General features: G+C 40.1%; 2 protein-coding genes across 2 annotated transcripts in view; one reads left to right on the plus strand and one right to left on the minus strand.

The window, feature by feature from the left end:
* Positions 1-13540, minus strand: part of LOC119006607 (raftlin-like) — a 214894-nt gene that overhangs the window by 155364 nt on the left and 45990 nt on the right. The window lies entirely within an intron of this gene.
* Positions 1-13540, plus strand: part of LOC119006606 (inactive phospholipase C-like protein 2) — a 37131-nt gene that overhangs the window by 19631 nt on the left and 3960 nt on the right. Inside the window, exons 4-6 of the mRNA XM_037075494.1 lie at positions 486-689; positions 5789-5864; positions 11593-11702. Of these exons, the coding sequence (XP_036931389.1) occupies positions 486-689; positions 5789-5864; positions 11593-11702 (390 nt within the window). The remainder of the gene's footprint in view (positions 1-485; positions 690-5788; positions 5865-11592; positions 11703-13540) is intronic.

Consider the following 13540-nt stretch of genomic DNA (forward strand, 5'->3'; position numbering starts at 1 on the left):
TTTATTTTTGGTAGGCCTGTTTATATTGCAGTCATTGTGTGATAACAAGAAAGTGGCCTTGAGACGATTACACATCTTGGCTGTCCCGTCACAGTTTGTCCCTCTGGTTGTTTATGTAGGGTTTAAATTTGGCCTTTCACAGGAAGGTTAAGATTTGTGTGATTGTGTGTGTGTTTGTTCAGTTTCCATGTGATACTGGTGATCAGTCCAAAAGGATTGACTGATTATGAGTAGCTATGAATAAGTTTCATGTTAAAATGAAAGTTCTCACAGGTAATGAGTGAGCCTCATGCAACTTCCTTTTACAGGGCACTACTCTCTAGGGTTGTTTTTTGTTTAATTCTGATTGCTACCAGATTTTAGCAACATGGAGCATTAAGTCCCTCAGTTTACTTATGGTTATAAGATTAGACATGTGCTTTGCTTGCTATGCCAGTATATACCTGTGTGCAAGCTCAGCTGTAATCTCTCCCTTCTCTCTGCAGAATGCCATTGTGTCCTTTAAAGAGCTCTGTGGCCTTTCAGCAGTGGCTAACCTGAAGCAGTGCATCTTGGCCCTTGCCCCAAGACTGACTGGACCTGATCACTGCCCCATTCTGGTGTTCAACCTCACTGAGCAGTACCCTAACTTGGAGCCCCAAGGCCTGCTACCAGAGGTCCTCAAGAAAGTTGTCACCACATATGAAATGGTAGGTGGCAGTCAGACAGATTCGTTCACTTTATTTGCACAGTAATACCTGGAAGCAACAGTGGTACAGGCAGAAAAACCTAATAAATTGCCACTATTATAAACACAAGAGAAAGATTTTACTTCCAATTTGCCACTGAGGTAAAATGTAAAAAGTGGATTTTACTTTGAGTAATATAAAATAATAATAAGATCCAGTTCAGCAGACATGATTTAATCTGCTGATGTTCTGACGTTTCTTTTTTGTCTCCTCATGGTTTTTGTGTGGGCAGCAGTGCACAGAGAAAAAACTCAGCATTCCTATTTTATGAACTGTAGTTTAAGGGGGATTTGGAAAGGATGTTTTCTGTGTCTGCCTGTTTATCCATCCTTCAAAGAGAAAAAGAACCAAGCACTCCAAGCACACTAGCTTTGAATTCAATTGAATCAATACCTTGGCTTTACTGGACTTAATTGGGACATACAGGGACGGTTAGATAATGGAGGCTGGAGCTCTGTTAAGTAATAAAATCAATGTCCACAAGTTATGCAACATGCAATCGAGGCCATTCACAGACAACGACATTATCCTTAACACATTGTGTTCTCTTACGTTGATTCTCAGCACATTTAAACAAGTTGATTTTTCAACCTTTTTTCCAGGCAGGAGGCACAAATTCCTTGCAAAAATACACTTGCCAAAGAAAGGAAAAAACTGAATTACTGAATAATTTCACAACCACTAATTAGAAGTTGTTTTTATCAGATTTATCTCCATCCTTTTGGCTGAAGCTAGGGATGTGACAATTCACCGATATGAAGTTAAAGATACTAATTCACTGATGCCCGGACATCTGCAATGATCTAAATGTGCTCTGAACCATTGAAGGCCTGATTTAAACCAGGTAAAAACGAAAGCAACGTGTCCGACAATGCCCGTAAATTTACAATGCACCTTCAAATCTAAAATACAAGTTTGGAAAAGAATTGCATTTTGTAAGGAGGATGGAAAGTTGAACAAAAGCTTGTAAACTTTGTACAACAGCCTTTAAGTACAGTGGTAGCACGATCATGTGTTCACTTGGTGAGATGGCATGGTGAAACCTGTATAGATGACGAGGATGCTAGTAAAGCCAGCACGAGCAAGAACACAAAAGACGCAGAGATTAAACAGTTTTTCCACCCACAGTTTAGTCACAACTCGGCGAGGTCTAAGTTAATCGCAACATCTATAGTCTGTTATATTGCTAAGAACTTACGACCTATGTGACTGAATCGTATTGAATCGTTACATAAAAAAAAAAGTATTGTCCCTTAATCACATCATAGCCCATACATAGATACGCACACCCCACTCTGTAGCATGATGTCCCCAGAATATTTATAAAAATCCCCTAAGATTAGAGTCAGTGATAAGCATCAGTGTCTGTCCAAGTACAGAAGATAATGGTGTTACATATTTACATCATGCATAAAGTGAGAACACACTGTAAGGAGAAAATATATTGGGTTAGGGTTAGCATGGTGTTGCTAGCATTGTATTGAATTTCCTTTTTTTGCACATAACGAGCAGTGTGTATACCTGTGTGACAGGTGCAGAGAGGTGTTTGAAATTTCACATGTAATTTAAGAAGCAGTGTTTGTTTTATGGTGCATTTCATCCCTTGAGACTGAAAGATGAACATCTGAGGAAGGGGATGATGCTGAGAGACTTGGATGCAGACCGATTAAGGTGACCCCTCCGCTCTATTCAGACTCTGGAGTGGAGGGCTAGTTAATTGGCCCTGATGGAAAGCGCGCCAGCAAAATTGAATTGGATGGAAGAAAGTGGAAATTGACGGGTGTTTGGGGACCGAAATCGAATAAATTAAGAGCAAGGGCTTAAGTGGTTTGAGGCTGCAGGCCTTGATCATCAGCAGAGTGCCAGAGGAGACAGGGAGCAGGAAGGTGCACAGCTGAAGGGGAGCTGACGGGTACAGAGGCATAAATGAAACAAGGAGAGCCAAACTTAAAGACTTTTAAATAATGTATGAAACAGTACAATTAGAAATTCAGGCACTGTGTCAAAATCCACCAGTGGGAGTAGCCAGGCTTTCGCTTCCTAATTGGCAAAAATAGAATCTGGGTCTCAATCCCTGTCCATTTGTGCATAGCGAGAAGGGTGGGGAGACTCAGTATGATGCCAGCTTGTGGTCTTAGATAATATGGTCTGATTTCTTTTTTGTTCACAGCGGATAAAGTCAGAGCGCAGTCTGTAAATAGAGATGAGCTAGGAATGTACAATCTCTCAAACACTGGACCAAGAAGGATACAGAGCTCATCATTGTCATTGTTTTGTTTGACAGTAACAAATATTATCTTTTCCATAGCACTTAGATATAATATACATAAATATTTGTTATATTATTCATACTCATATTTCCAATGGCTTTGGTTTAATGATTAAGGTATGTTGTGTTCAAAAAGATTTCCCCTTTATTTTTTACTTGCTACATGCATAGTGGTATTGTTAAGCTAACAGCACCTCAAAAATAAATGAGCATTTGTATCTTTTGTTAAACTGGGATAATGATAATAGAACCAAACATACCACTTACAAGAGATAGTCTTTAGTGTGCAAATGGGGCAAAGTCCACCCACTTACCTTAAAATGTTCCTTTAAATACATTTGAGATGCTGTGTCTGCCACCAAGATGGTAATTTATTCTCCCATCAGGGAAGTAATCACAGCGTGTGCGACAGCTCTAAGTGCCGCAACTGCAGCTGCGGAGTGACAAACAGCCACAATCACTTAGTCATGACTGCTTGTAGCAGAGCATGGTGATTCACTGCATGTGTTTGTGAAACTGAATCTGCCCCCCCCCCCATACATTACATGACATCATGGGATGGACTCAATGTAATCATGCTCAAAAAGGCTCAATGTTTATTTATGTCTTAAGATAATGCTTTGCTTTGCCATGTCTTCAGTAATCTTCTCAAAAGAACAAGATCTACATTGTGCTGATGTAATTTGATTTAATTTGATTTAATGTAATATTAGATCTCATGATTGTCTAATGGGAAAATTAAATCAAATTCTGCATGTTACTAATAAGGCAACAACTCAAAAAAACAGATCATATTTAAGCCCCAGTTGCTGAATACCTGTTTTCCTATCACAGTGCTTTTGAGGGATGAGTCTGGTGTTATTGTCAATCAGTGTTTCCCACACTTAGAATTTACTTGGGTGGCCGTTGATATGCCTAGCCAGTCCACCCAAGTATATTTTTGTGACCCATTTCAGCATTTTTACTTTCATGTGTTTAGGTCTCCTCAATCAATTAACCATTGCAAAAGCTGTTCTTACTCTTCACCCCCCATCTACTGACATTCACACATGCTCATCAGGGAAACAGAGAGAGAGAGTTCTCTGGTGTTACATCTCTACTGTAACCACACTGACTGTGATGCAGCTGCTTTTATTTAACATAGGCCTACTTATGCTGTTGTGTTGTACAAGCTTGAAAGTGCTCCTGGCTATTATGATGTCACTGAATACTACATTGTTATCACTAGGCGACATAACTGACGACAAGCGTGCTCAACACCCGACTGACCTGGTGTTGTGAAACTGAATAAGTTGACAAAATCCAAAATGCAAGGTGTTTTTTTGGGGGGGGGCTGATAAAACATATTGCTGACTAAAGAAAGTCTACAGAGCAGACATATACTGGGAGAAAGAAACAGAAAGGTGAGGTCAGTGAATGCCCGTTCACTCTTTTCGTTTTATCACGGTCTCTATCACTCTCCCTCTTCACTGTCTTTGTCTCCTCCATTAGTGGGGGTTCCTTTTCTTTTGCAATGAAGAGTTCCCACAGTTGGGCCAGTTGTTCCACCATTACCTGAAGACAGCAACCAGGGAAAACAATGCCTCTTCCTGTTTTGGTAGCACAATGACAGATGAGCTTCCTTTTGTGTAGTCGATGTCCTTCATTTAAAAAACAATTTTTTTACAGCTGTTACATTGTGTGGTCAGTATTTACTCCTGGCACGCTTCAGGGATTGATCTCAGGGGCATGATGTTGGTCACTGCTCTATTTTTTCCAAGAGCGGCTATGTTACGCTGAAATTGAATTAAATGGTGTTTTTCTTTCCTTCCCTTCTGTCTTGGCAGCTGAGCAAGGCAGCCTGGCTCTGTGACATGACCTTGCTGTGCACTTAAGTCACTTAGGAAATGTACAAGTAAATGTACAAGTCAATTATAACAATTCTGCATACACAAAGGCCCCAGTACCCAACAGGCACTAATTGAAATCAAAAGCAGAGCAACATTTGGCTATATATATCATCTCCCTCTCATGAAGCAATTAAGCTTTTACCAAGATAATCAGAGAGGAAGATCCAGATGGTCTGTCAGCCACTCAGTGCTTATTTACCTCTTTTTTGTGACAGCCTACATATGCATCATTAACCTCATGAAACACCACTGTGCTGTTCGTCCTTATGTAGGGAAACCAAAGTTTTTTTTTTAGGGCACTGTGGGGAGGATGCAGTGTTGGCATTTAATATGTAAATAGATTTCCTGAAGTCTTTGAGCCTGCCTTAATGGCCATCATGAGAGTTTTAACAGTCTGCAGGTCAGCAGAGTTTGTGCACTCAATTAAGGCTGAGCATAACACTACAGGAGCTAAACTTAACATCTTTCACAGCTGCAGTTTCACAGATAATACAGTAGTGGTCTGCTTCAGAATGACTCACATGCTTACGTTGTACTTTCCTCACAATCACATGGTCTTAATTATCTAGCTTTTTTTTTTTAAAGACATACTTTAAAGTATCAGGAATGACTATATTATTTTTCTCCTGAAAAAAGCTGTTCTTTTTTTAAAGAAAAAACTGAACTTTTAATAAACACCCTAATTGCTCGTGTCTCCCTCCCTCTAATTTTGGCCTTAAAAAATGCAATTCAGTGACCACACCCACCGACGTGCCTGTAATAACAGCTTGTTTTTCTGAGCCCTTCCTGGATAGAGACAGCCAGTCACCAGACACAGACTGCTCCCTGCTTTATTGTGGGATGCCAGTTTTGCTGACGTGGAAAAATTGGCATATATGAACAATATGTTTGTCTCCTTTCAGGTGATCCAGACCAGCAAGACTCTGCTAGAGACCTCTGAAGGGGTGCATGAGAGAATTCTTCAAACACAAAAAGCAGGTAAGAGCTGGTCAGAAGTCTGAAGAATAACTGTAATAGTCTGTTTCTTGGCAGCATTTGACAACTCCTGAATGCTTTCATATGGCTACGCCCTCCCTCTGAAACCACACCACACAGATTCCTCAATATGAAACTCAGCAAATATGATTAGACTTAGCTAATTTGCATAAGTAGAATTACCATATGAGTCATGTTCAAGTCTGCGATCTAGTTACTGTTTATTGTTGAAACTCTGGTTCAGACACGGGAGTTTAATCCACACCTTAACAGCCTCTGCACTGTTTTCTGATAAGGTTCAGTTTACACTGTATCAAAGCTAACATGGTGGGCCATCTATAGCTCTTCTTAGGGATGCACCAATTTATCGGCTGATATTCGCATTGTTGACTGCTTCCAGACCATCACAAATAAGATGACAGTCACTGATAGCAGTGGCCAGTGTTACCCTATTGTGTCACATCAACTTTGCACCGGCAAATTTGTGAATTACTGGCTCGTGACATCCCTGCCATCAGTTTTTAAGCCATATACAGCTGGGAAATATATCAGTGTTTTATCGCAATTGTGATTTGCTACTATAGTCTTAGATTTTTATATCTTTATATCAGAATATTCTGAAGCCCTGAGGGGCATTTTTTTTTTCGTTTGTGTAACAGAGTAAAAATGTATTGTGAGTGAAACGTGTTTTTTCATTTTCAAAATGAATTTTTTCACTTTGTTCACAAAAGGGAGAAAAAACGACCGAGAACATCTGTGTTGGCATCTTTTATCTGCAAAACTGTTATTTTAAACACTGGTACAGGCCCAGAATTTCACAAGTGTTGCTTCCCTAGTTCCTCTCCAGCAGACACTCCAAACTAGTAAGATAGTTACATGTGTATTTAATAATTGATCTTATACCATCCCGGCTTTCTAGCCTATTGTAGCATTATGACTTAATGTGATCAAGGGTAAAGTAACTGCACTCAGGTTGTGTTGGAAGGAAAGTTTAACTTGTGGCTCATCAGTGCTGCTGGATACAGGAATAGGAGCAGATGAAGCCACAAGAGGGAACATATTGGCACAGGAGGCTGTTGGAGGATAGACTGCTCTCTTCCTCTGTGTTTAATGTGTGATTCTTATTGTCAGAGGTCAGTCTTTATCCTGCCACAACTCTTAGTAAACAAGTTTTGCATTCTAGTTGGACTTACGGGCAAAACCTGTTAATTAGTTAAAGTTTCAGTTTTTGATAATAATGTGCTTCATAATGCAGCACTTTCTCTCAATGAATCCCATCTAAATAGCACAGAAGGCTAATTTATCTCAGAGTGAGCCTGCTGGAAGTGAGACGGGAAGGAAGATGTACCATCATTACCACGGCTCTGCTTTATTGGTTTTTAGATGGATGACTTATAAAATATTCAATTTCTATTGTCTTGGTACATCAGAGGACTGTGTCTTTTAACGAATGTGGATCAAAGGCTTCACGTGGGTGTTTTTAGTTCGACCACCTTCCAGTCCTTAACAGTTACCAGTCATCGGCTTTGGGAAAAAGTGCTGTTTACTGGAAAGATCCCTCAAGGCCTCTCTTCACATCTGGGCAGCCGCAAATCTTATTTTAGCCATTTTTCTATTTGGTTCAGAATCGGCTGCAGTGTGTGCAATTTCAAGTGGCTTCTTTTTGAAGTGAGAAATTTGTGTCCCTGTGCTTTGTTCATAATTACCCTGTTCATCTGTGCATACTTTGTCAGCATCTTTCTCATGCTTACACGACCCCCTGCTGTTCTGCCAGCAGTTTACAGATGTGTTGTGCAGTGTTGCAGGATTCTCCTAAACAGCTGAGTGGATGGGGTCTTTAAATGCTAGAAAAACAACTGAAAAAAACACAAAATTGCTCCACACAGCTCGTCAAATTGATTTAAAAAAAGACCTTATTTACACCCACTTCAAACGGCTTGCCTGTTAACGCTTTTAGCTTAGCAGCTTAGGAGAATGCTGCAATGCTGTTATGCTGTGACGCTCCAGAGAGTTTAATCGACTACAAAACTTCCCCGTACTTTTCATCCACATGGGACTTGGTAGATAATGACTGAATTTCACATTTTTAATGAACTTATCCTATCACTGGATTTTCTTTGTACAATATAGAGTCAAATGTGTTGGCTCAGAGTATTAATATCACACACCGTTTGATGCATGTATGCATATTATGCTATTCTGCTGTTACTGTCTCCTGTTCCACTTGTTGCTCATCTTCCCTGGGACTAAATCACACTTGTGGATAATTCAAATGAGCCTGAAGGGGAGGTCTGTCAGACATTATTAGCTCCTGCTCTACTTTATTACTTACTCATCTTTACAAAATGGCATTTCATTATCAGTAAGGTTCTGTTTTAGGGTAGATGATGAGTTATATGTTTGGAAACACAACAGGATCTGATGCAACTCTTCTTTGCGGTGTAGAGTTCTAGCTCTTGTTAGCGTGAATCATTCTTTTATATGAAACAACAGTCAAATGAATAACACAGCAGAGAAAAAGCCCAAGTAGTCCAAAAACATGTTTTCAAAAGCTTGCACAGAAGCTTTGTGGGGCTTTTGGTCTCAAAGCACTATTATATATGATTATCTGAAATCAGCTGGAGAAAATTCAACAGCCAACAATCGCAAACTGGGACACAACAGATGGCAAACTGATGAACTTGAACATTGACTTATTTTCCACCCAGAACTGACATAATTTTATCCCAGTGGTGTGCGTGTGGGTGCGCTTAGTCTTCTACATGTTTGTCTGTCAGTGTGTGCATGTGCATGTGTGCTGTTGTGTAGAAACTGGGTCAGTACAAACCCAATTCCCCCTTTACTGCATGTGGAACGTTCCAGCAGCAACAGCTATTAAAGTTGTGAATAATCCATCACTTCAGCTCAGACAGGGCCCAGGAAAAAAAACCCACACAAAGGCAGTGTCAGAGAACACAGTCAGGTGTTTGCAGCTCAAACATGGATGACACTTCCCTCACCCAGTGCTCACTTAGGTTCCCATTAGCATTCAGCTGGATGACTGAACCTGCTGCAGACGAACAGCATCAATGCAGAAGATGTTCTTAACTGCCAAGTGAAAAATGATGGTGGTCAGAGTGGAGACAAAGCAAAGAGCCAGAGTTTGTGTTACATAATTTATTTTGTTGTGTTTAATGTTTTGAGGTTATTTTTTCGATATCATTCAACATTTTACCGGTTTATTTATTTGATTTTTTTTTTGTAAAACATTTTGTGCTACTTCTCCCCCTGGAAGGTGTTTATACATGATTCTATTATTCTATCTGAAACATTTTTTCAAGTAATTTGATGATCAATTTTATTTATGTTTATTTTGAGTTTTCACCAAAATGTGCCAAATTTTCAGTTTCAGTTGCTTAGTAAGAAATAAATGTTGATTTTTGGACTGTTGCTCAGTCGAAACAAGTAATCTGAATGTCTCATCTTGGCTTCTGAATAATTCAGATTTTTTTTTTTTTTAAATAGATGAAATGTTAGTTAACACATAAAATAACTAGCAAATGAATTGATGATGAAAATTATCAATTGAATGGATCTGTTTTTTAACCCTCTGATCTGCCACGCCATACTGAAGTTGTTTGATGTTGAGACACACAAGCATCAGCTTGTAGTGTACAGTTGCTGTCTTGCAGCATTACCTCACAAAGATCAGTCTGAAATGCCTTGCTGAGAGCGAGCTTCCCCCTTTCTTGCCTTCCAGACTCCATAAGATGTTGCTTGGCAACCTCCAATATGTGTGCATGTGTGTGTGAGAGAGATGGAGGAAGCTGTGCACCTTCTTGAGAACAGTCATGGTTCACGTGCACGGCAGCAGCAGCTCTGTAGTAAAATGAAGAAATATTTAACATGTCAGAACACAGGAAATTGAAAAGAAAAAACATACGGAACATGTGTGGTTTAGGAGAAGCGATGTGATGTCGGGGTCAGAGATAAATTTGTCAGATCTGTTAGTAAAATCTTGCTTGAGGTTAGATTAACACCTGATACCTGGTGGCAGACTTGTAACACCAGCTATGAGGCTCAGCCCAACCCTACAGCTATTATGGCGATTTCACAAGTCGCGTGCACAGCACGTTTCCATGGCAACAACACCAACGGGGCCAGGATCAACTGTAGCTGATATCAGAGCTTCAAGCGGAAATGTCTGTAGGAGTTTCCAGTCAGAAGCGTGTTACGCAGTTGCGAGCTTTGTGGTAGTAGGAACTCTGCCCCATCTCCCTTTGGTTTATTTACCTCATAGGTGGCATTTGCCTGTTGTTGCAGTGTCAGTGCTACACTGTAAAGCCAGCTCAACATTAAACATGTCCTTACTCAGACTCAGTCATGCAAAGAGGTGGGGGGAGAGAGGGAGAGGAAGCAAAGAGGTTGGAAAGCTCCTCAGGAGACAAATCCCTCCTCTGTTTGATGCCTTGATGCTAATCCACAGTGAAAGAACGTCATGTCTGTCTGCCTACACTGCGACTCTCCTCTGCTTTTCTCTGTTTCCGGGGCTCCTTTATTTTGCCTCTCCTCCTGCCTCACTGCTTCCTTCAACTCTCTTTTCCCCCTCTCTGCCTTAGTTATCTTCTCTTTTTTGTACCAGTTCATCAGTTTTGCCAACTCTTACCCTTTGACATCCCCTTTCTACTGTTTTACTTTAACCTTCACTTGTAACATACTCCAGGATGTAGATTTCTGTGTGGTAGGGGTATGTACATTTACATGTATGTTAAATAGTGTCAAAATTGAATGTGCCACTTGGTTCTGACACTGTGTCCTCAACAATGTCTGATTGGTAACATCGCTTGAAACCCTGCATAATCTGAATCTGCAAAATAACTACAGACTAAAATTATTAAATAAATGTAATGGAGACGAAGTGTAAAGTAGCAGAAAATAGAAAAATTCAGGTCAAGTACCTTAAAATTGTACACAGTAAATCGCCTGTAGATTTTTTTCATTTTTACTGCAAATTACTGCAATTTTTTTCTCTCCTTGATTTCTATCTGATCTAATCAGTATCAGCCCTAAAAAGGCCATATGAGTCGACCCCTACTGAGAAGCATACAGGCGTTGCTGAAGGAGCTTAAGGGCACACATGCTCAACAGACACAATAAAAATTAATGCAACACTGTGGATTGTGCGAACACATAGGAGCCCCGAGAGAAACGGGATGTATCTTCCTTTGTTAGCTGTCAAATAACTGCCACTTTAATAGAAATGAGTTTGGTCGCACTTCCTTTCCCATGATAATCTTGTTTTCATCCAGAAAATGGTGAGAAACATTAACGTTTTGATGGCAGGTGCTCGAACAGTTTAACTTCTTCACGCCTGAAATCCAGCCCTCAGGCCGCCTCCTTAATTCGTTCAGAAATTCACACCTGATGTCTTCTTTTTTTTTTTTCCAGACCTGACATACAGGCACTTATCTGCCGGTGCTAGTCATTATCACACTGCAGACATACAGTAAGGAGAGAGGAATCCTCCTCCACAGCCAGAGAATCTCTGTACTTCCACACACTCTGCCCTTCTGCTGCAGGAGGATGCTGTGAAATGTTGACAGTACATGCCAGTGTCTCCGCTCTAATGTGTTTCCTCACAGTGACAACAGGCTTAGCACCTCACAACTGCTCTTCTGTCTCACAAACCGCCATGAATTCCGACCTTTGAAGTCTGACTCTTCACTCGCTCTCACCTGTCTTTTTCTCCCAGCGATGGAATTTCACGAGAACCTCCATGACTTGGCCGTGAAGGAAGGGCTGAAGGGAAGGAAGCTGCACAAGGCGGTGGAGAGCTTCACGTGGAATATCACCATACTGAAGGTGAGATATATTCAGTCACAGCAGGCAGTAGACCAGTGACTACTGCGCTACTCCAACATGAGGACCCTGCAGCTATAATCAGAAATGTGTTGCCTGTCAAACGGCTGCATCACACACACGATCAGGGGAGGTCAGAGATCACGGTGAGTGGCCTTGGCCAGTTTTCCCCATGGAGACTTCAGTGGCTGTTATTGGAATCTAACCAGTGTTAATCCTGTTACATGACAGCTCCTGTAGGACTGGGCAGCACTGGTGTCCAAGCGCCGTTGTCATGAAAAAAACACACATATGGAGGCTGGAAAACACACCAGAATGGCTGAAGGCTTATGTGATTCATTCTGTCCACATGATCCTGTGTGGCTTGTAAACAATACTTATCATATCCCTTATTTTGACCATCTGTAATGGTTGAGGTTTGGCCTGAAATGCCTTCTTAACAAACAGAACAGTCCTAAAACTGTTGCCTCACCTCAAGGTCAATGCGTTTCTCAATTTGTTTTTCAGTTATATGCCTGAAATAGGTTCTGCAGTGACCACAGGCTCATGATGTTTAGATGTTGTGTTCTACAACATAAAATACATCATTAAATGTCCCACAATTGAATTATAAAACTCATGTTTGTACGCACTGTAAAAACAGTGGTTGCTAAGTGGCTAAATGAGACTACAGAAGTTGTCTGGGACATTAGACGTCACCACAGCGAACAGTTACAAACTATTCTAACTTAACTTGTAGATTGATCAGTTTTATAGAAACAAGTGTAGTAATCATGAACAAAATGTGTAAGTAAACTTGTTTATCACTGATATGTTGTTAATTTATTGTCCTAGTCAATATGGAAGTGATGGTAGTGGTTGGTAGGAGTGGTAATCTGATGATTTTAGATTGTGATGTTTTATTACAAAACATAAAACTGAGTGAGTACAGGGGCCTGACAAGTTCATACAACTTCTCATTTTTTCACAATTCAACTCCAAGAGAAAGCAGCCTCCAGACAGCTAACTATACTGAGACAACTAAGTCATACAGTCCAAAAACACATCACATTTCTCAAGTGGCTTTACTGGAGAAATATGTACAGTGAACAACATCCTCCAGCATCCGTCTATCAGGACAGACAGGTGACGAATCAGTTTTTCTGGTGATCCATTGTCTAAATCAGATCTAAATTATTTTCTCTCCTGTGTTTGACTTGAGAGCTGGTGGAAAAAAAATATTTAGATTCAATTGTGGCAGGATAATCTTTCTAATTTAATTTTATTCTGTCTTTGAAAACAGATTTTCTAGAGAAATTTATGAAACCAAAAAGTTTTCCAGTAGAGTGTGTGTATTTATTTATTTATATTTTTATATATATATATTTTTATATATATTTATATTTATGTGTGAAACTGACTGAATTTTTAAAATTTATTTTTCTTCATATATGAAACCAAACAGGAAAAAAAGATTGCCCTGGAAGGAAACGCTAATGTTTTGTGTCCCACTGGTGCACTTCAGCCTCATGTGGTCACACAGAGTGTCACCAAAACAAACACGGGAAAATTAACTTACCAGAAACTGCCAAAACTTTGTTTCACTCAGTGATGCACAAGCAAAAAGAAACACGCACACAAAACTTGTTCCCGCTCTGTTTCAGACATGGAGGAAAAGAAAAATCCTCATGGAAGAAAAAAAAACAAAAACAAACATTTCAGTCTTCATGTTTTCACAGAAAAGAATTAAGGAACTTTTTGGCATCATCCTGACAAGTTTTTTTCCCACCAGTTCTCAAGTATGAAACGCAGCAGAGGAAACTGTTTAGTTCTCACTTAGAAAATGGATCACCAGAGGAAAA

The sequence above is a fragment of the Acanthopagrus latus genome, chromosome 17, assembly GCF_904848185.1.
Source record: "Acanthopagrus latus isolate v.2019 chromosome 17, fAcaLat1.1, whole genome shotgun sequence".
NCBI lineage: Eukaryota > Metazoa > Chordata > Actinopteri > Spariformes > Sparidae > Acanthopagrus > Acanthopagrus latus.